The sequence below is a fragment of the Dama dama genome, chromosome 11 (assembly GCF_033118175.1).
Source record: "Dama dama isolate Ldn47 chromosome 11, ASM3311817v1, whole genome shotgun sequence".
Lineage (NCBI taxonomy): Eukaryota > Metazoa > Chordata > Mammalia > Artiodactyla > Cervidae > Dama > Dama dama.
The window spans coordinates 84,468,860-84,492,352 of record NC_083691.1 but is presented as its reverse complement, the minus strand read 5'-3'; the positions used below and the strand labels follow the sequence as shown (position 1 = coordinate 84,492,352).

The window sequence follows — 23,493 nt, the reverse complement described above, 5'->3', positions numbered from 1 at the left end:
TAATAATTCCCATGTATCTCTTTATCATAGCAGTTTTCATAATACTTTGAGCTCAGTGATTTTGGGGGGGCAGTCTCTTAAACTCTGTGTGCTTCTCAAGGGATGGGAGTATTTTATAGCTTTCCATATGGTATAAAATATGAACCTACATTTATGAATGAATGAATGAACAGGCCCACTATTGGCCATGATGACTTATATATTGCAGAAGAGAAACATTTTCTTTCTGCCGTTAGGTAGTAATACTCCTCCTTGTCTCACTATAAAACCCTTGCAGTTTTCCCCCACTCCCTTCTTTATGGCCATTACTGCAGGAATCCTCTGCTCCAAGCACAGGGCTCACCTCTCAGTTAAATTCCACTTTATCCACAAGGCCTTTGTTCTGCAGCCAACACCCAGCTCGCTCCCTAGGTACTCCCAACATATCCTGTCCATGTTGCCGATTAATCATATACTTCCTTGCATTGTTATATAACTGTTAACATGGATAAAGCCTTGTCTCACCAGCTAAAGGGCATTTCTACAGGTCAGGAATTGTGTCCTTTCTTTTCCTCTGCATATGCATTAATTTCAAATGAATCAGTAAATGCAGAATGGACTCAGACCATGACTTGACTTGAGCATATTGAGGTTCCTGCTTATTAAGGAGGATGGCGTTTAGGTCATTCTTTGTCAGAAGAATAAAAACCCAAACAATCACATGAAAATGGAAATAGAAAGCCTAATATGTTGTAATAGTGATAGTATTTTAAGGGGAAAAAAGGCTACATAATAATTTTATCCTTGTGTGTGATCCACATCAAAAGTTTTCTCTTTGAGACCATGATTAGATATAAAGAAGATCATTTTAGAATATGCAAAACCCTGTCATGATGACTTGACCTTTACCAGCATATTTATAAAGAGCATTGCTAAGAAGTTAAAGCCATTTGAGATCAGAACTGTGTATATGGAGAATTCTGGGGGAGAAGCCTTTTACAGTCAGGATGGAGTATAAAGTATTGGAAGCTTTAGCAGAAGAGGTCTACCTTAGGTAGAAGTCACAGACCCCTTTTCTGTAGGATTTATTGTACTTGCGTAGACTAGAAAAGGAGTCTGTGGACACGTTTCCCCTTATCTTGAAGAATAAATCCCTCCCACCTTCATTCCCATCCGAATGGAATTGCCACTCTCAGTGAGACTGTCGCCCATTCAGGCCACTGACTGCCCTATTTCAGTACTTGCTCACTTTGTGAACCTTCTTTTGAGTTGCCTATTTTCAGTTCATTTTTTTCACTCAGTTGTCCGTTCACTCATGGAACTCGAGCTGAGCTGGGCTCTTGCAGGTGACAAGACACTCCCTTCCAGGTGTCCTTATCATGCATGGGTGTCCCTTCCCACTTCCATGCCCGCCAACACTGGTTCTCCCACCCGTCCCCGCCCTTTCCAAGGACAGGTGAGCCCTGCTCTCCTTGCTCCATCTCTGCACGCACTTAATCCCCATTCTCCACTGTCGCCTCTTTCTCTGTCTTTTCTCTTGAACTTCATTCTATTTAGGGCTTTCTTGGTGGCTCAGGCAGTAAAGGATGCCTGCCATGCAGGAGACCTGGGTTTGATCCCTTGGTTGGGAACATCTTCTGAAGGGAACAGCTACCCACTCAGTATTCTGGCCTGGAGAATTCCATGGACTGTATAGTACATGGGGTCGCAAAGAGTCAGACGCAGCTAAGCAACTTTCACTTTCATCCTGTTTAGACACTGTTCTTCTGTGTGATATAATTATCATGGTTAATTCTTCCTTCCCTCAGCTTGGTTTAGGCTTCAAGCACCTTGCTGGTACTTTTCATCCTTTTCTGTTCTATTGGAGCTTGACTACATTGTGAGGTAAATGGCAGCTCATCATACCTTTCAGGAGATAGTGGGAAGGAATGAGTCTTAGTGGCTCTGGTCCTGAACCCTGCATGATTATAAAAAGGAAAAATGGGACTATCTGTGGAGCAACCAACATTTCATGGTTCATAAAGCCGTTTGTAGGTGTGCGCAGATATACTTGCCAGTGCCTCCATGAGAAAGAAAACTTAAAAAGAGAAAGCCATGTCAGATGCATTGATCAAATGATGTCTTTGCAAGGAAGAAAAAGCAGGAAGTCTTTAAGTAACATCTAGGTGCAATAATAATGATAGCTTAACTTAAAATGTGCCTTGCCGTTTACAAAGCTTTCTTTGTTTTTTGTTTTTTTTTTAACTTTTGTTGTCCTCATTTTGTCTTTGTGACTCCATGAAGAATTTACAGATATGAAAACAGAGGTCGAGAGACTAAGTGACTTGTGCAAGATCACACGCGTTGTTTGGTACAGGGGACAAAGTAGGTCCAAGTCTTTAGCCCGAGTTCTTTGATTTAAAGGCCTGTACTCTCCACTGCATTTAAAACAAACAATGCTTTGTTGTCTTAAAGCTCAGGAAACACATCAATGAATATGAGTTTGTATCTCAACCATCATATTTGTTTATAACAGTATAGTACATATTAACACAATATACATATGTTTCAGTTACTCACTGCTGTGTAACAAGACACCCTCAAAAGTAATTGCTTAAAACAGTGAAGATTTATTATTTCTCATGCCTCGGTGTGTTACCGGGGCGGTTCCTCTCCAGCTCGCTGGTGGCTCGTCTGGGACTGGATGCTCCAAGGTCATGTCACTCACATGTGTGGGCTGGAAGGGCGAGTCGCCCGCTGTGTGGTCCTTCATCCTGGCGCCTTCATATGATGGCAGGAACAAGGGGGAGGAAGTAGCAAAGGTTTAAAAAGAGACCAGCACGGAAGTCACACAGCACGACCTCCACTACATTCTGCTAATATAAGCAATTCAGAGGGTGAGCCTTGGTCCAAAGGATGGGGCGGTGGATTCCGCCTCTAACTGCAAGAAACTGCAAGGAATTTGAGGCCAATTTTAAGTCACCATAACATACATGTCCCCAAAATAGGGACTCCTTTAGTTTTCCTTTTCTGACGGTGGAGAGCTGGTGGACTGCTACAGCTCTGTGATTTTCTTTTCCAAAGACCAGTGTCCTTCTGGCCCGGGGCTCATGGCCTCCTTTCTCCCAGCCACTCCCTTCCTGTTTCTTCCTTCCCTGGCCAGTCAGCAATTTACCTGGGAGTAGATACAAGATTTAGAAGCCTCTGAGCACTGCCTAAACTTTAAGCATCATTTAGCTGATCATTATTTTTAACTCCTCTCCTTCCGGAATGTTGTAACTACCTAGTTAAACTTAGTTTTGCCCCATCACACAATAGGAAATACCATTTTTGGACATGACAAGATCTGCCTGATAAGACCAGGTCAATTTTTAAAACATCTTACATCTAACAGAAAAATCTGAAAGAATTTTTTGACCAACCCAATACATAGTAATTCCCTTCTAGACTGGTTGATTATAGAATGATTGTCTGAGAGAATTGGACCTACCAGGTGTGGTTGGAGTGTGGAGCCAGCCTGGCCTGTGCCTCTGTGCATCCCATGTCTTCCTGTCAGCCAGCTTAGAATGTCTTAAGGGGAAGGCTCCTAGATCATGATTTTTTTTTCTCTGTGCTCCGTATTCTTTGCTGTCCCCAGTGTACATGCCTCATTTTACAGTTTTTCCTTTGCCCCTGTAATTTTTCACCAGGATTTTTAGGTACAGATTCACAGGAGAGAAGTTAACTAGTTAAAAATCTAAAAAATAATACCTCTCCTGTCTTTCCTTTTTCTGTACTGTGTGTTAAGTGAGTTTTTTTTTTTAATATCATTGTGCCTTTTCTGCTGTGTTATGTGACTCTTCTTATGTTTTTATTAAGAAGATGAATGAATGTAATATGTTATTTACAGTCAGCCATTCTAAATTTATTTTAATGAGATTTGTCCCAAACTGTTTGTTCTGAAACGTTCTGTTATCAATTTCTGTCTTTAAGTATGCATTCTAATAGTTATTGAGAAAAATCCAGTCCAGTTATTTTGAGGTGGAAATAAATGAAGTCATTGTTTATAATGTTCAAAAACTTAAAATAGAGTTTCTCCTGGGTTGTGTGCAGTGTATCACGCCAGGTTCCCAAGCTTCCTCCTGGCTCCAGCCTCTCTCTGACTAAAGGGTCTGATCCTCTTCCAGAGCCTATATCCGGAACATTTATATCACTTGCTTTCTGAGACTCTATACTGAAAATCCTCTTTTATTTTTAAATCAAGATTTGGAAGCATTGGACTAAGCATTACTTAGTCCAAAGTAATTAAAGATTTTAGATTATCTGTTAGTTACAATGTTGACTAATATGTGACTTTGGTTTTCACTATAAAGCTTAACAGAATGTCTTGAGCACATTAGATTCTGAGTACAGTTCCAGAGAAAATGCAGCTGAGCCTGAATCCCAGTGTTCCCCCACCCACCCAGGAGACAGGCTGTGTGGCTGTTTGCTTTCAGGCAGGGTCCTGCTTGCTGAGTGGCAGAGCTCAGCTTTGTGAGCGTGAGTCACAGGGCAGCGCTGACCCCAGTGGCCCTGCGTTCGCTCCCCTCCAGCCCCACCACTCAGGAGACCTGATGTCCCGTGACCCACACTTTGCTTTACGTTGTGGTCTATGAGTAGACAGCTAAAGAACACTCCTCCACACATGACCTGGTGCCGTGCAGAGAGAGCCCGTGTCTAGATCTGAGTTCTAGAATCCATGTCCACTTATGCATGAGTCTGGATAAGCCTCCCACCTCATCTGGGTCTGTTTTCTTACCCGAGAGAGGAGGAGACGAGGAGGGATTTGGTGATCTCAAAAGTAACTTCTACCTTTAAACTCTTGGACTTCTCCCAAACTCTTTAGAATGGGGGTGGGGTGGTGGGGAGAAACCCAACCTGCTGGTGATCAGAGACTTCTGGGAAAGAAGACAAGGAAAATTTTTGGAAAATCCCAAGACTCAGAAGACAATGAGAGAGTGAAAGAGATGGTTTTCATCATGACAGGAAGAGGGTAAAGTCCAAAGGAAGTCATGAAAGAATTACAGTTACTTTTTTTTTTTTTTTCATAAAAAAATTAGGTAAGGCAAAATGAACTAAATTAAAATGCTGTAGACTAATCATTTAAACCAGGATAATCAGAACTGGTTGAATTGTGAATGCTGAATCCAACAAAAGAGATTGCCTGTTGGTTAATGGCTAGCTGAATATCACTAGTTGCTTTTTCTTTTTTTACATCTATAAATAGATAGCCACTTATATAGCAGGAACAGAGACTGTCTGGCCAAAGGCTGAATCCGTAAGATAAGGATTTACTCTATTAAACTGCTTTCTAATAGAATGTGGATATCTCTGCCTGTCAGCCTGCCTTGATGGGTGCATTGTGAGGAGGGTGATGTGTGTAGCATCGTTATAGCCCTGCACACTCACCGGTGTGAGCTCCATCAACCTGTACATGGCTGCCGACTGGCTCCCACAGCCATATTTGTACCTGTCTGTCCCCAGCTATTGCTGCCCCACTTTCTTTAAGGTAAAGTCTGTCTTTGTCTCTCTTCCCTGTCACACCTCTTTATCCGGGTTCTCCATATTTTTATGGCATTTTTCTTTATTTCACACTAAGTTGTGTATACACACACACACACAGAGCATTATATTTGTGGAAGAGTTTTAGATTCTCTAACTTTATGATTAGACCACTTTTTTCTATGTCTCTTCAAGTAAAAAATGGTCTATTGAGTTACAGTCCCTTGTCTTTGAGCCTCAGTTTTATTTCTGTCTCATAAGACACTGACCTTAGAAGATAGTTTCTCACTCATACCCTGTCGTACCATAAAGCTCCGAACACTATAATTCCAGGAAGGGAAATAAGATAAAAAGAAGGATGCCCAACCCTGTTGTATAAGAAAGATACATCAGCTATGCAGCCCATGGCCAGAATAAAGGTCATGAATTTTACTACAGAATCTAAATAGTCATATGCGGCTGCTTCAGGGTGAAAATCCAGGATGCTTAGTTCCCTTTGCTCTATCCTGATCTCTTTGGACTCTCAAGAAAATTTGCCTTGTTGGTACTGTATTGTATTGTGATAATAGAGGCTTGGAGATTGCTGCACATTGGTTTTTGTGACTGGTTGTAGATATTTAGAAAAGAAGCTTTCTGGGGTTTCAGAATTTACAGCCTGAAATTGACTCATCCTGGATGAAGCCAGCAGAGTGGAATCTTTGGCAGGCTGTCCTTTCCTTTCAGAAGCACTTGAGTTACATCAAAATTAATCTAGCCACAAAGCTGCAGTGAGCGAAAACAAGGTGTAGTTTGGGAAGTGCTCGGCTAAATAGCGAAGACTCACTGGGAATCTCGTGGAAGACAGAGAACACTGGGCTTGGTTTGGGGTGTGGTGATGAAGAAGATAAGGCTTAGGCTTGAAGAAACTCAGCACCTCACAAATACCACCTCCACCAGTCTCAGAAGAGTTTCAGACCTTTGGAGGGTAATAAGAAAGGAACACACACAGAGGTAATCTGCCTTCCAGAAAAGAGTCAAATTATAGACTGGATTTCTACCAAATAATGAAAACTGCATTTAAGAAAAAGCAATAAAGCAACCAGCAAGCTTTAAATCCAGACTAAGCAAGCCTTAAATCCAAACCACGAAATCAAGGACCTCAAAAAGCATACACACAGACAGAATCACTGATGATCTTTTTTCATATCCCTCCATATTTGCCTGTAGTTGCAAAGCTTGGAATCTACAGGTCCCAGCTGATAGAGAAGTCACATCTCACTCCTCTGCATCATTTAACATCTATCCACTTTTGCGTAACTGGAGAAGGAAATGGCAACCCACTCCAGTATTCTTGCCTGGAAAACCCCATAGACAGAGGAGCCTGGCAGGCTACAGTTCATAGAGTCGCAAAGAGTCGGACACAGCTGAGCACTTTTGCATAATGGTCTTAAAGGGTCAGTGTCAGAAATACCTTAACTTTCTCTTGGTTCCTACACATGCACTTGGGTGGTTCAGTTTTCTAGAGCTCCCCAGTCAAGTCTTGACTGTAGAACCTCAGCCTGTCTTCAACTGGATGGTGCCTTTCAGAGGGTGCTGGGGACCAGTGGGTAGGCGGGATAATTAATTACACAAGGGTCAGAAACATGGAGGACAGGTCTCATCACGGGCACATCAGCCCAACCAGACAGGGAAGTCAAAGCCAGAAACTTCCTGCAGGTGGCTCAGAAAAACCAGAGCCCCTCTGAGTCCTCTGAGACAGTGTTAAGTTTTAGATCACCCAATAACAGTTTCTGTAGATCCCTGCGCTCCTAACAGTGTGCTGGGTAATTAAGGTGCTTGTATGATGCTTACTGAAACTAACCAGTGAGAATTACCCCTGAATATTCATTTTCAAAAGGACTTGATCAAATTAAAGCCCTGTAATTAATTATAATGTCCATCTGTTCCCAAGACCTTGTCTTGAAGAAGATGGCACTTAATAACAGTTTGGTTTTTTTTTAGACTAATCTGTTAGTAGACAAATTTCTCTAATTCAGTTCATATTTTGGTTGTTCCCTTTCATTTGAATAATTTATCTAGCTGCTTTGGGGATAAATAAAATTAACTTACACAGTATGTAAAATATGCATTAGCATAGAGCAGATTCAAAACATTCCTGACTCTTGACACGCTATCATGCAGCATTCTCTCTGTTTTTAAATACATGCAGAAAAATTTGGAAATATATTTGAAGCCCTTCTTTCTCAACTAAGAAAAGAACTTCTATTCTGTTGCCCTCTGTCACAGTAATTTTTGGCCCAAAGGAGCAAGTCAACTCATGACTAAAAAAGCCAGAGTCTATATTAAACTCTGATGTTTGTAAAACAAAATAATTGTAGGAATTCCATGTTATTATTGGACTTGTCCCCAGAATGAAGAAAATATGCTTTCCTAGAAGTAAAACCCTTGCCCATTGGAGATGAACTATCTCCCTAATAGAGAGTTTAATTTGTCAATAATTCACTTCAGATGTGTAACCCCGCACTTCCTATACTAGTGTCTTACGCTGTTTGTGTTGCATCTGACCAGTGTCTGTTCTTATTTGGTCCTTGTTTTACTCCTGAGACAAAAAGCTTCAGGCTGTCACTCGGGGGCTTTCAGTTTGACATGAGGGAGACTGGCCATCACCAGATGATAAATACGTGGCCCTCTGTCACTGAAAGAACGTCCCTCAGCTGAATTCCATAAGACTTTCATTAAAAATGGAAAACAGAATCCACAGCCTGGATGATATGGCATCTCAGAGGGCTTCACCCACCCACCCTCATTTGATATCGTCATCATCATCATCATGACTCAACCTGTTGGAAGAATAGCTCCAGACAGTGCTACAGAAATGTTTTGTGAAGTTACTTGTGAAACCAACAGGCAAATCTAACCCGTTAAAACCCTCCCTCTTCTAGAAATGCCAAAAGCAACACCCAGTGCTGTGGGCTGTATTTTACTCTTCATTGCCACCTTACGCGGGCTATAGGTGATAAGACTCATCATTGTGGAGACACAGTTTGCAGAGGGTTGAGAGTTATATGAGCTTAGCAGACATTTAACTGTTTGACTGCAACCCTGAAGGTAGAGACGACTGGTTTCTTTCGGACTTTTGCTCCGTCTGTTGTGAATGTATTATCACACAGACAAGTACATTTTAAATGGTCCTTTCCGGTGCCTTTGTTTGTATGCTATGGCTCTTGTGATAAGAGGATGGAGTACTTTGATCTCCATCAACTAGATCATGGATTCTTGAAGACTTTTATGACACTTTCTAAGATGTTAGATTGTGTACTTTTTTGAGGACAAGGATGCACCTGGTAAGTCTCAATCTCATCATTGTCTGTCACAGGTAAATACTCAGCATACTCTTTTAGTTAAATTTATAGGTAGTTAAGCTATAGTAAGCCCTAGCATCAGAATCCCATAATGTTTTTAGTCTGTGTGGAGAACAAATATTTGAGTGTTTATCATGTGCTGGATGTTTTGCTAACCTTGTAGGAATAAGAAGTAGAGACTGATGTCAAGGAGCTTACAGTCTAAAGGGAAGACAGATGTAGATAATTGGAGCAATTTAAAGTGCTACATGCTTTAGAAGTAGAATTGTACAAAAAAACAGTAAGCTTATAAAGAGATACTGATTTCGATTTGGAATTTGACTGTTGGATTTGACTTTTGAGCTCAGTCTTTAAGAATGAGTCAGAGTTCACCAGATGGAGAAAGAGGAAAGGGCATTCTAGGCTATTGTGGTCATCGATTTTTATATTTTTAATGTGTCTTACAACTTAAAAAACACCAATACAGTGTATTAACACATATATATGGAATTTAGAAAGACAGTGACAACAATTCTATATGCAGGGCAGCAAAAGAGATACAGATGTAAAGAACAGACTTGGGACTCTGTGGGAGGAGGCGAGGGTGGGATGATGTGAGAGAATAGCACCGAAACACGTATACTACTGTATGGAAGATAAATGACCAGTGCAAGTTCAGTGCGTGAAGCAGGACTCTCAAAGCCGGTGCTCTGGGACAGGGAGGGTCAGGATGGGGAGACACATGTGCACCCATGGCTGATTCATGTCGATGTATGGCAAAAACCACATCAATATTGTAATTATTCTCAAAGTAATTATTTTTTAAAAATTAGCACTAATCCCACCCATGCGGGTAGTGCTGCTGCTGCTGCTAGTGCAGGAGATGCAAAGAGATGCAGGCTCGATCCCTGGGTCAGGAAGATCCCCTGAAGTAAGAAATGGCAACCTACCTTAATATTCTTGTCCGGAGAATTCCACAGACAGAGGAGCCTGGCGGGCTACAGTCCATGGGGTCGCAAAGAGTCGGACATCAGTGAGCTACTGAGCACACAGCACACGTGATGATTCAAGAAAAATGGAATTCATGCCCATGTTGTTTTTTCTTTTTTCCTTTGGTAATCATCCCTTTTACAAAACTACATCACTAGATCTAAATATTATTTAGTTTCTTACTGCTTTCAATAAATGGTACTTCTTAGTATGGTACACCAGGCCCCTTATTACCCAGCTCTGGCCTATCTCACTAGTTCATGTCTCCCACAAGTTTCCCCCACAATATCCCCCAGTTCCCCAGCCCAGCATATAATATCCTCCTGGTGACTTGAACCATGTACTCCAGCCTAAACACGCTATTCTTTCTTGCCTCTAAATGTGAGTAGTTTCTTCCCCCTTCCAGGAATGTCTTTCCCTCCACCCTCTCTTCCCCATGTGGGATGAACACTTCCCACCTGTGTCCGCTCTCACTACCCTGGTCATACACACACAGACACACAGCATTGGCTCTCTGTGCCTGCAGTTGGAAGAATGATCCTAAGGGTTGAACGGAGGTCTTCAGATGCATGAGGGACTCCAGTGTTGAAGATGTAGAACAGCTACTGCCGGAAGTGTGATTTTTTTTTTTTTTTCCCCTCCACCACCCATCAACAGCTTGGGTATTAAAGGAAGTCACTGGTTTGAATTCCAGTTTGCAGCTGGCTGCCTTGGAGCTGAATTTGACCCCAAGATATGTTTTCTTGACATTGCCTTTTTTTTTTTTTTTTTTTTTGTCCATCTTTAAATTAGTCATCAACATTTAAAACCTGGGATTCTTCATGGAAAAATCTGGTATCTCTTGAGCAGTTGGAAGGTATAGCAACACTGACTATACATTTCTGCATGGAGTGAATAGTGAAGTCCCTTCAGAGGGCACAGACCCTCTAGAGTTGTCCACAGCTTTAGGATGATTACCCTTCCAACCTTTGAAAAAAGACAGTCACGTTTGCCATTTCAGGGTGTATCTGACTTGGGGTTGATGTCAAGGGACAAGATTAAAGGGGCCGGGAATTTAGAGGTATCATGAAGCTGGTGGCTCAGGTAAAATGCCATGGGTTTGGGGGCTGTTTTTTGTGAAGGAGATACCATCAAATGAGGCCCAGGCTTAGAAGAAAAGTGAACCATTTGGGAATAGAAGTCTCAATAAGGTTGAGGAGTCAGTGTGGTGGGAGCCTGGGCCTGAGACAGCTGGAAGGAAAAATGAACCATTATTCTGAAAATTCCAAAATCAACCCCCAATATTGTGGACTATAGGAAGTCTGATTTGACGTTTGAGAGAAGTGTGGCTGGTGAAAGCAGATGGCTGAAGTAGAGGGGCAGCAAGGGTCACTGGAGTCCAAAAGATCAGGTGAGGGGGTCAGGATGGTGAAAAGGCTTCCTCCATATAGACCTGGAAGCTTCCAAATGATAGTGATATGAAGTAGTTCACAGGAGTTCAGTGATTCTATGTTCCACACACTGTGTTGGTTACATCAGTGTATTGAATCCACGTCGCAGTCCCATGAGATAGGGAATCTTGAATCTTCCTTGTCCTACATGCAGAACAGGCGAGCTTGAGAGAGCTGATGGGGTGCCCAAGGTCATACAGCTCCCATGTGGCCAGAACTCACACCTAAGATTCCCACATGTCAGAGCACTCTCTCAGAACCTCCACCCCCCTGTAGGAAATGGGCAGGAGATAAAGCCCCAGGGGGCTAGGGGGGGCTTGCATGGAGGCTTGAGGGAGGCAAGCAGCAGTGAGGGCTGGCCTGTAGTCACTGTGAAGAACAAGCCCAGGGGAAAGGTGAGTGTGGGGACGTTCATGGTCTCACCTTAAGGAAGTAATATTTTCAAGTGAGCCAGGTAAGGGCTAGAACAGATTTGATGGTGCACTTTGTGATGATAATCAGATTCTGGGAGAGGAAAGGGTGGGGGAGGCCGAGCAGTGGGCACGAAAGGATGAGTCCCTGGGAAGCAGGGTGGTCTCTGAGGATGTACATTCCCTTGAGGATGGAAGACCAGAGGACCTTGCACTTTACACTGATGACAAGGATGAGAGGTCTGGGAATCAGCAGCCCCAAGGGATCCAGGGGACGCGTGCTCAAAGTCAGCTCTTTCAGTGCCAGCTCAGGTCGCAAGCAGCTCCGAGGACCTACAGAAGCGTCAGCAGCCCCAGCGGTGGAGGGTCTGTCCACATTTCCAGATAGTCCAGATGTTGGAGTTTGTTCTTCCCGTGATCTAGGGAGGAGACAGAATGGTCCCCATCAGCTTGTGCTCTGGTTTGTTTATATGTATCCGATACCTCCTTAAACCAGACGTCTTGAACCAAGCACCTGTGTATCCCGAGCCCACCCCGCTGAGTGCCTGCTGCGCGCACATACTCGGCAGAGAGTTCCAGGGTCACTGCGTGTTCACCAGCAAGCTGCTCCCACGTCGTGACGCATCCATTCCTAAGGCAGTCGGCGAATCCAGCCCTGAACTGGGAACACCTGATGTTGCTTTGTTGGAACATACTGTCCCCACCAGACCCACTCCTCCTCCTCCCCAGAGTGCAGCGTGCTGGTGTCCCTTCCTCCTGCCTCTCCTGCCTGGGTCTCCACGCACCTCTCACTCCTGTCCCTGCTCTGCAGCTGTCCTGCCCACCATGGAAGCACACACCAGTGTCTTGCCCCGGGCCTGGGGAGGTGAAGGCAGAGAGCTTCTTGTCCTGGGTTGTGGTAGTTATCAGGTTGTTGGGCCGCGCTGAGTTCAGTTCAGGACCCCCACCAGATCCGAGGTCTCGGTGTTTCAACAGGGGCCTGGGCCCTGGGGGTGCTTCCCAGCTGTGTGTCTGTGCCTCTGGTTCCCCCGCTGCCAGGAGGAGTCTCTTGGGAACAGTCCCAACTCTTCTTGTTTAAACAGTCACGTGGGATAGAGGACCTATGCAATGTACACTGGCTTTCTCCTGACCTGACCTGCTTACTGTGGGGCTTGGCTCCGGAGGGTGATTTCTAGGAATGGTGTGAGCCCACAGCTCCTATTGTCTTATGATTTATACCACTTTTCTCTCCAACTTAGCACCTACAGTTAAGTTCCTTGAGCCACAGGCCAGCATTGAGAATCCAGCCATAATCATCCGCCCCTTGATAAAGCTAGGAAGAGGATGGTCATAATGCCTGTGTCATTAAGGGCTTACGGTGGACCTTCCTGTTAGTACCGTGTAGCAGGAAATGCAGAGGACTGTTTTCTCCGTTTGCCCTCTGTTGATGCTGCCCCTTTACTGAAGCATGTCCTTCCGCTGCTCCCCACAGAAACATGCAAAACACAACAGCGACCAAAAGCAGAGTGATTTTACTGTTGTCTTTGAAGGGAAAGTGATGCAGAACATGGGGTTTCTGGCTTTACAGGTGAAAAGAGGAGAGAGGAGGCCCCTGGGAGGAGGCGTGTGGTCCTTGGAGCCAGGCCCTGTGCCTGCTGGTGCAGCTGAGGCACGTGCTGAACTGCCTGGGTGGGGAAATGAAGGAGATGGTGGATGAATGGGCTGGGGATGGCGTAGGGTGGGGGTGTTACTTAGTAGTAAATCTGGCAGATGAAGCAGGAGAAACATGGTAAGATACATAGGGAGGGCAGTTTTCTACCAGGTTAGGCAGGCCCTCAGCTGGGAAACACATTTCTTTTTGGAGGTTTTATTTGCAGTCTTCTTAAAAAACAAAACATAACACAGAACTTACACATAGCTAGAAAGAGGTTAGAAATTTAATCAGTAGAAAGATAGTAGATAGGTCAGATTTAATTAAAATTGAAACTACTTTTTATAGGCTAGGAATATGTTTTATGTGTCATTATAACTTCCGTTACTGACAGTTATTTTATTTTTATGATGTGTGGAATCCTAGTAGTACACGTGCTTTGCCCTTTTAATTCCACGTTTATTCTTGTTTCCTGTGTAAAGAGAGCACTGCCTCCCACCTAAATAGAGTCATTTTTTATTTATAGACAGTGATTTTCTCCTTGCCAAGGGCCCAGGACTCAGTTTGGATGTGGAATGCATCCAGGGTTGGGAGACATGTTTTCAGGGGCCTCAATCAGTGGTGTTTCCTCCACAAACAGGTAGGAATGAGGATCTGCTAGGGGACAATGAGGAGTCTGATAGTTTGCTGCTTTGTTGAGTGGTGGGAGGAAGGCCAAGAGGATTCTTCTCCCCACAGCGTCTTCTGCCATCTCCCTGTGGTTTAGCATCCTTTACGGTTTCTGTCATCATTGTGGTGAAACAGACTGTTGATTCTTCAATGTAGTTATGAAGATGTGCCTGGTAATATGGAGATGCCAGTATTGAGTGTATCATTCCTTTTCCTGCATTCTCCTTGGGGGAAAAAGAAAGAGACAAGGCCCATCATGAGCCAGGTCTGGAGGTTGAGGGGCTTGAAGGGAGAGACTGTGATGTGCTTCGAGGATGAGGTGCAGACAAGGAGAAGCTGCAGACAGGGATGAGCCAAGATCAGACTGTGATGGGAATGACAGTGTTGGAATCCTGGGATTTTATAGTTCGAAGAAAACTCATGAAGGTCCAACCATCTCGTTTTAAGAAGGAGAAAGCTGAGCATCCCACAGTTTAAGTGGCTTGCTAGCAGTCACCATCTTTTGATGGGTTGATGGTATTGGATAGTGAATTCAGTTATTATTTTCTTCATTCTACGTCTCTTAACTTGTAGGCTAGCTGTGTTCAGGCAGGAAGGAGGCTTAGTAAACGATCTAGAGCAAGGGCTGCTGATCAAAATACACTACTCAGTAAAATGACAAAACTAGCTGTACATGGCTTTTGCCGCTGGGAAGTGCAACCTACTTTATTGAAACACGGTACCTTTGTTGTTGTTCAGTCACTTGGTCTTGTCTGACTCTTTGCCACTGAGTGGACTGCAGCACGCCAGGCTTCCCTGTCCTTCACCATCTCCCAGAGCTTGCTCAAACTCATGTCCATAGAGTCGGTGATGCCATCCAACCATCTCATCCTCTGTCGTCCCCTTCTCCTCCTGCCTTCAATCTTTCCCAGCATCAGGGTCTTTTCCAGTGAGTCAGCTCTTCGGCATCAGGTGGCTTCAACTTCAGCATCACTTCCTTTAGGAGCTTTAGGAGCAAATTGTTCAGAAAGTGGGCCCCAGATTCCCAGTGGAATCTCCTGGAGATCTTATCATCCAGGCAGCTTCTAGAGCCCTGCCCCAGACGCTCAGAGAAACAGTCCTTGACAATGGTACCCTGGAATCTGCATTCTAAACAAATCCCATAGTCTTTCCCTCCACATGCTGGTTTTGAAAAGCACGGCACTGAGGAGCTCTGTGTCTAAAATTTATTAAAAATAAAAATTTTAAAAACAATGCATGGTCGAACCTCTGACTTACTAGCCACGAAAAAAAAAAAATCTTATTCCAGATTACTGTTTGGATGTCTTTATATCATTCATTTTTTTCATTACAAGACAAATAAGACATGTCCCTGCACGAGGGGAATTCACAGGAGAAACGGTAGGATTTTGATTTTGTACAAGGAGCAGCTCTATACCAGGAGAGAGAACTAACTAATCCTGGTTGCTTATTTGATGAGAGAAGGCCTTGTGGAGCGAGCGGGTGGCCTTCAGGCTGCATGGAATTTGCCTGGGGAGTAAGAGAGGCAGGCATGGGAGACCGGGTGGATGGCTGAGCCGTGGCACTGAGGAATGGGGTGGGGAGGGAGGATTCAGTGAATCGCAGATTGCCATTGTCACATATGTCCATACACTGTGTCAGCACATGTGGGCAGACACATCTGCTGTCTCCTCCACACGTCACAGAATATGGAAGCTAGAAGATAACTAGAGACTTGGGAGCACCTCGAAAGTTGTTCTGGGACCCCGGCCTGCCTGGGAGTGTCTGTGTAGATCAGGAGGTAAATGACACAAAGGGGAGACTGGCCTGTGCACTGCCTTTCAGCCCAGAGAGCCAGCCCATGCAGGCCTCCGAAGGAGGGGAGTGCCCTCTAGGGGCTTAGATGATTTTTCTGAGTGCTGTTCATCTTTGTGCTTGCCACTAAGCTGGATCCATTACCTACTGGAGAGGGCAAAAAGACAGCTTCACTCACCTACCTGGCTGCAGCTGTGATTACATTATGCAAACATTATTAATGTGGGACCTTGATTGATGATTATCTTAATACCAAGGATAACATTAAAGGCTTGATTTTGCAGGCAGATTGCAAATACAAGTTGCTTCTTGTTGGAGGTTAAAAAGCCCTTAGCCTGTGATTCCTTTTATATGAGCTGACCAGAATAGGAAGATCCATGGAGAAAGAATAAAGACTCGTGATTGCCAGGGGCTGGGAGAAAAGAAATGGGAGGTACAGGGCTTCTTATGAGATGATGAAAATGTTCTAAATTTAGGTAGTGGTAATGGTAGCCCAACCCTGTGAATATAAATACCATCAAATTGTATACTCTACAGGGGTGAATTTTATAGGATGTGAATTGTGTCCCGATAAAGCTGTTGTTTTATTTATTGGTTTTCTTTAAAAAGCCCTTAGCTCTTCTGCTCCAGGTGTCCTAAGAGAAGTGTGGTGTTTAGGGCTGCAGAGAGGAGTTATTATCTAAAGGAATCTAGAAAGACAGATGGTATCTAGACAGACAGCGGGAGATGAAGGCTAGATAAGGAATGTTCAGCAGGGAGTAGAGTAGGCTGCGCGGAGACAGCAGAGGGAGGGCTTGTTTGGAGAAGGTGGCTAGCATCAAGAGAATGAAGAGAAGTACTGCATGGGAATAAAGAGATGCGGAGGACTTGAAAGTGTTGAATGCTAGGCTGACAAGTTTATCAGTTAAATGAAGAGTAACTGAAGGCTTGTGACTACGGAAGTGCAGGAACTGAACCATAGGACGGGTGTGGCATGAATTGGGAGAAGGAGAGATCTAGGTGAGGGGAGACCAGGTCGGAACCTGGAAGTTGGAGGATGGAAGGTTCTAGAAGTCAGGGGTAAGTGTGGACATCGATTTACTTATAGGTTAGTCTGTTTTCTCAGCCACAAACCCGCATGTTTTCCCATTCCATTGCTTGTTCTTTATCCAGGCTTTGGGGTAAAGGGCAAGAAGGAGATTGGGAGGAGGGACCAAAAAAAGAATAAGAATGAAGAGAAAAGGTGATAAGGGCAAGATTCCGCTTGCGTGCTTCAGTTGCTCTGTAATTTAGCATTTCCTCCCCATGACTCACTATAAATAACAGGATAGGAAACCTTACTTGATTTCAGATCAGTTGATGAGGCTGCCTGCCTCACTGTTCCCATCTGTGGAAGGGAACACTCCCCACCTCCAGTGTAGGTAAACCAGAGAATCTAGAGAATTTTGATCAAGCTGCCTTGGACTCAACATTACTTATAATGTAATATATTTCCTTGGGAAAAAGGTTCCTGATCGGCCCTCATTTGTTACCTGAGACAGTACAGACTTTATCCGTCAAAAGAGAACTCACACAAGTTGTCTTTTGTTGAACTGTGTAAAATTGCCGTTTGACTATTTTTGATCTGCAAAGAAGGAAGTTTTGTAAAGCCTCAACCTAATAGATCCTTGCTCAGTAGATATCTGATATGAGCCCAGATTTTTCCCTGTTGGTTTCCTTCATAGGTTCCTTCTTTTTTAAGGTGCTAGTGGTCTTGAACATGTGCTAGTTTCAGGTTCTGAGGACTCAAAGGTGGCAGTAACTACGGAGGGCTTGCCCAAGGGCTGGTCAAGAAGGGGAAGGGAGCAGGAACAAGCCCACCAGCCAAAACCAGGGCGTCAGAATCCTTGGTTCTGTGTTGTGCAGTCCTTCTGGGTTTAGAAATAAAAATTCAGCCTAAAGGGTTTTCCTTTCCCCAGTGGGTTACTAGGCAGTTGTGCAGTTTTAGATCTTCTGCAGCTTGCCAGAGACAACCCATGTGGGTCTCTAAGAAAATCAGAGAGGTATTTTAAAAAGTGGGAAATAGGTTAAATGTAAAAGTGGGAACAGATCAAATGTAAAAGTGGGGGAAGCAGGCTTCCCTGGTGGCTCTGTGGTGAAGAATCCGCATGCAGTGCAGGAGACACAGGTTCCATCCCTGGGTCTGGATGATCCCCTGGAGAAGGAAACGGCAGTCCACTCCAGTATTCTCATCTTGGAAATTCCACAGACAGAGGAGCCTGGCTGGCTACAGTCCATGGGTCACAAGAGTCAGATAAGACTTAGCAACAGACAACAACAAAGTGGGGAGAATAGACTTAAGGTGAACTTAGTTATGTTTTTCAAGTTGATGTGATTTCTGATAGCCTGGCACAAAGCCTGGCACACAAGTGCACATGCATGTTCAGTAAAGATCTCTGAAAGGTCCAAAGACATCACATGAGGTGTTTATTGGTCGGTCGTACACTCCCTGCTGTTTAGCTTAGAGTGATTTCCTAGAACCCAGGAGTGGGAGAGAAGATACCCAATCCCCAAAGACGTGGAAGGGTGGTCAGCTGTTCTTGGAGGATGCTTTCATTGTCATTACATCCAGATACTGGAATCAGGGCGGGTCCTCTCAATGCTCTTTCCCCATTAGTCTGTGAACTCTGAAAAGTTAAAGCTGTACAGAGTGTCAAGTGCAGTAAATGTAAAGGATATATTGTTACTATAATGTCACAGGAATATGATCATCCGTTTAAAACTGCAGTGGCCATGCACATAAAAATGAGAGACTGTCGCATAACCTTTCCAGGGACTGAAAGCTCAGTTCATGTTTACTCAGCCATGGAAGGTGATTGTCCTGTAGGAAAAGAGATTATGAATCGAGAGCTCCTCACGCTGCTCACACCAAACAGCCAAACATTTATTCTAAATCACAGAAATACCATTGCAGCAAAACCTTAATCACCTAACACCCTCAACTCCACCATAAAGCATATATAGCCGTCTCCCCACAAGAACGAGGCCTCAGAGGGGTCACGCACACCTTTCCAGTGGCTTTAATGATCTTTGGTGCAGATTTTATCTGAATTCGTTTCTACTTTAGTTCTACACTTAACTAAATGTCATTAAATCTCTGGGTCTGATTATGGAAGTACTTGTGGAAGACAGACATTTTATTTTAGAAAAAATCTGAAGAAAAATAAGAGAACAAAACAAATAAGAAGAGGGAAAAAACAGAATTAATGAATTGATGTGTTAATAGTTCTTCCCTCCTGGGAATGTTACCCTCCCCGAATCTTGACCTCTCTGGTACATAAATACCCACATGCTTCTGGCAAGGATGTCTCTGTTTAGGAGGCCTTCCCTTCACTCCTGTCAACTGGGAACTTCCTTGGTCATCCTCTCCACCTCTGACCCACACTTCCATTGCCAGGGGAGTCCAGGGCAGAGCCTGGCTGCTCCTCCCTTGTGTTACATTTACATCCTGATGCCCTGCTGCATTGGGCTTCTCATTTCCTGCCTCCGATTTCATTCTGACATCAGGCAGTTGACAACATCTTTTTCTCCCCCTTTTTTTTTTTAACCTGCCTCTTATTTTCTTGCGGTCAAGCAAATTTTGCAGGAGAATTGAAGTTAAGGGTGAGAGCCAACAGAGGTAGTTTGCATTCAGAGGAATGTACACATGCAGCTTAGAAAACCTAAAACATTAAAACTTTCAGCATCCAGATAGCGGTCACAAGATCCATTTGCTACAGCTTATACCCTTTATTTGTCAAGAGTTCCTCGGTCTTCAATCAGAATCTGTTTTTTTATTATATAATTTTAAATTAATGTAGCTCCAAAGGAGGGTGCTACTAGGCACAATTCCACTGAGTAAAAAAAAAAAAAAGCTGAAAAACTAATGACCTATTCGTTGAAAGAAGAGTCAGAAACATTCCTGAGAAACACCTAAAGGTCAACAGCAGCAAAGCAGCATCACAGAATCATTAGAAAATGCAGGAGCACCGTTCTGTGTCAGCCCGTCCAAGCATCACTGATGTCTGGAGAGACAGGATAATGTATGCATAAAAAGATGGCCCTGAGTCATCAAGAAAGTGTCTGTTATGCTCAATACCAGTCTGGTTAAGTAAGAAATGAAGTAATGCATTTTAGGAATTTTTCTGTCCAAATGGTTAATGTTAAATATCTGGGCGTACACTCAGGAGATGAGCCTTAGTTATTTGGAATGCCAATTGCGTTAGGACCCACTCCCCGTGCCCCGGTGACACCAGCTGCACAGGGCAGCGTCCTGGAGAGGGGTGAGGAGTGTGCCGCAGCCGCTTTGTGTGTGGTCTCCCAACTTCTGTGTTGTTGTTTATTCACGGGGTTTTCCTTCCCTTTTCTCTGGTTTCAGATGCGAGTGTCTCTCTGGCTTATGTGGTTTCCCCGTGTGTGAGGTGGGATCCACTCCCCGCATAGTCTCTCGTGGAGATGGGACACCTGGAAAGTGCTGTGATGTCTTTGAATGTGTTAATGGTACGTGGGGTTTCTCTTGTTCTCAGCGAGTGTACATTTGTGGAGGAGGAGGAGGAGGGAGGGTCCAACCTAGCTGCTTCTGTCTTTTAAAAGGCAGACAACATGCTCAGGGCGCTGACGAAACTCAGAATAGTTGCTCAAGATCCCACCATGCAGTAGGGAAAGTTAGGAAGGGACTCCTCATTCCCTCTTTTAGAGAAGGCATTTTTGAAAAGGTCATCGCAGACTGCATATGACCGTCATATTCTGCTGTGTGTCAGTAGTTGAGAAATTCTAGGATTACAGGAAAAGGACCACAGAAAGTGTGGCCGTGTTCTTCCAGTCAGAAGACCTCATCCCGTTGCTCTTGGAAGTAGTCTGTGTAAGTGATGCCACGCTGGAGTGACCACAGTTTGAAAGAGAAAAGACCGTGTTCCTCTAGTTCATCCTTTTTCTGCTTAGAGGAAACGCCTCTGGCCAGCCCCAGTCAGTATTATTGGCCTCATTAAAGCTGGAACCTTGTGGACCAAAAAAGCCATTCTTCAGTCCCAGGATTCCTTCACAGAAAATCCACCTCTCTCCCTCTCACCTCTCAGCAGAGGGTTTGGGGTGTGACAACCTGGTGTTTATTGAATTTAGATGCTAGAAGGGAGGAGAGCCTAAATCATGCCCCTCCAATCAGAATTTTCAGAAGAAAAGCAAAGAATAAACTCAAGCAAGTGAAATGTCAGTGATTTTTAGAGAGCATTATTTAGTCAGTATTTAGACACACAAGGAAAATGACTTTGGATGTGGACAAATATGACAAAATTATACAGGTAGAAGCGTCCATTTTAACCGCTGCCTATAAGAATTCAGGGTTCAGAAGATTTTCTGCCTGTCTCCCAAGCTGCCCCTCCCCAAAAAGAAAGGTTATATAAAAAGTCCAGATTTGTTTCACTGAGTCCTGTAGGTTTTAGGCCAGAGGCTACACGTTTTGTTTTGTTTTTTCCCCACTTTGAAGAAGCACTGGCAGTATGGCTCTGTGGTTAAAAGAGAGCATCGAGTGGAACTGCATGACTTCAGTGTGAAGACCAGCTCCTCCACTTGGTGGCTGTGTGGCTTTGGTCATCCCCGTGGCCTCCCTGAGTCTCAGGTGCCACATGTGTCAGATGGAGAGAATCACAGTAATGAAGTGAGGTTTTGTATGTGAGGCACTAGAAATTGTGCTTCGAGAGCAAACAGTCTCTATGATTCTGTGTGCCTCCTTCCTGTTCACGGTCCTGGGCATTGCAGGACGCTGCTTCTTGACTTCAAGCACGCAGGGAGAGGTGCAGGGCAGGCTCCATGCACATAGATCTTTTCTCGGTGTTTCTCCCCACCTGCAATATCCAGCCGGTAGCAATGTCTGTTCACCACCAGCAAATGACCAAGCCTCTGGTACTTCCTGCTGAAGCTCATTGACTGTAAGTGATATTCTGTGAATATTTAACTCGTACCATTGGGACCAAAATAGTTGGTCCTTGTCCTGAGCTCCCAGCGTCTCAGATGTGCTTCCTTCTGGTACCCACCCCTCTGCATGCCTCTCTCTCACCCTAGAATCTGAACTGCCAGAAAACAGGGAATCTATCCTTGTGTCTGTGACATTAGCACATCACCTGTTTCTTGAGGGGCACCTGGGTTCTGACGCATGGCTGGGTGAGCAAGCAAGTGATCTGATTCATATCATCTTAGTTCCCTCTAGAGTGGCTGTTAATTGTCAGCCCATAGAGGAGTTACTTTGTGAGAATCCGCTATCTTTTACTGCCCCACACTTTAATCTGAAGTCTCTCATACCCTGGAAATAACACCTCTAGTAATACAACTTGCTGTTGTATCCGCTGGGTGAGAAAGTGGAGTATCTTTCTTCTTTCTTTGCTTCTTAATTATAGAAAACCAAGTGTCAGGCCTTCTCATCAGGACATTCACTTTACATCTCACCCCAATGTGATGCAGTTTGGGCAGCTGATTACTGCCCCTGCTTGACCTCAGTGGCCTTGGATAAATCTCCAGGGCCTGCTCCCAGTTTTAGAGCCCTGACTTCAGGAACAGGCCTACTGTGAGAAAATGTTGAGACGACAAAGCAGTAACAGGATTTCAGGTGTTTGCCTCTTTATTGCCACCATAAATTAGTAGGGTGATCTTTGCTTTACTTCTCGTCCTGCTGTAGTTTGTCTATTACTGTATTAGTCATTAATTGTAGGTGAGGCTAGAAACTACAATACTCTGAAGATTTAATTCCACAGGATACTATTTATGGAATTCTACCTCAAAGTCTGTATTTCACTTTTTTTTGGCATACATACACACACTTCCCTCCATACACATGTTTGTATGTGTGTATGTATATTTGATTATTTGGCACCCAGTGCCTTGGGGAAGTCTTACTATTGTCAGAAGATCCCCATTAGAGGGTATCACCTATCAAAAATTCATTATTATTGCCCGGAAGAGCAGGGGTCTATTTTATGTATACATATGTTTAAAAACCTTATATGTGTGTGTGTGTGTGTATATATATATATATATATATATATATATATATATATATAGCCTTACTTATCCACAGAGGACTTGAGGCAAATTTACACTAAGAGCAGACACAATAAAATAGTGGTAAAATATTAATGAGTAAAGAGAGTCAGACTGTAGAGGTGTACGTGAAAGTTGAAAAGGAAAAAGGAAGTGCCCACAGGTATGCAGGCCATAGCATCTGTCTATGTAATTGCTGGAGTTAAATGTCAGGTTAGGCCCCCGGCATCCTGGCCATCAAAATGGAAAGGGAGATAGAATCAGAGCCACAATTCTTATTTTTAGAGACAAGAAACCTGTCAGACAGGGCAGCGCTCCCCTCGTGTGGAAACTTTTGAAGAGAGAGCGCTGGCTGATGCAGTGAATTGTGTCCTAGTTGCTTTACCCCCAGTTTCCTCTGGCTGCTCTTCTTAATAAAAAGTAAAAGCAAAATATTAAAATACACCTCCACGAAAGCAGTTCTCAAGGGTGAGTTGAACACCCATCTGGAACCTGGATGCCCGAAGATCTGTTTGTTGATTTTGAGAACACCACCCAGCCCCCTAGCCCCCACCACCACCGTGCCCCCACAACGTTGTAGGAAGGTATTGGAGTAGATTGGGAACCCCCGTTCAGGAGACAGTGGGTTGCTGTCTAACCCCACGTCAAGAAATGGGGATTACCTGCCAGCACTCAGTTCCCTAGCTGTCATCCAGGTGATCCATATGCTTACATTATTTTTTTTTTAAGATAAGCATTATAGTGAA

The 23,493-nt window shown here is 44.0% G+C and overlaps 1 protein-coding gene across 2 annotated transcripts in view; it reads left to right on the top strand.

The window, feature by feature from the left end:
• Nucleotides 1-23,493, top strand: part of CRIM1 (cysteine rich transmembrane BMP regulator 1) — a 202,968-nt gene that overhangs the window by 96,924 nt on the left and 82,551 nt on the right. For both annotated transcript variants that reach the window (XM_061155608.1, XM_061155607.1), the window contains one exon: nt 20,097-20,218. In XM_061155608.1, the coding sequence (XP_061011591.1) occupies nt 20,097-20,218 (122 nt within the window). The remainder of the gene's footprint in view (nt 1-20,096; nt 20,219-23,493) is intronic.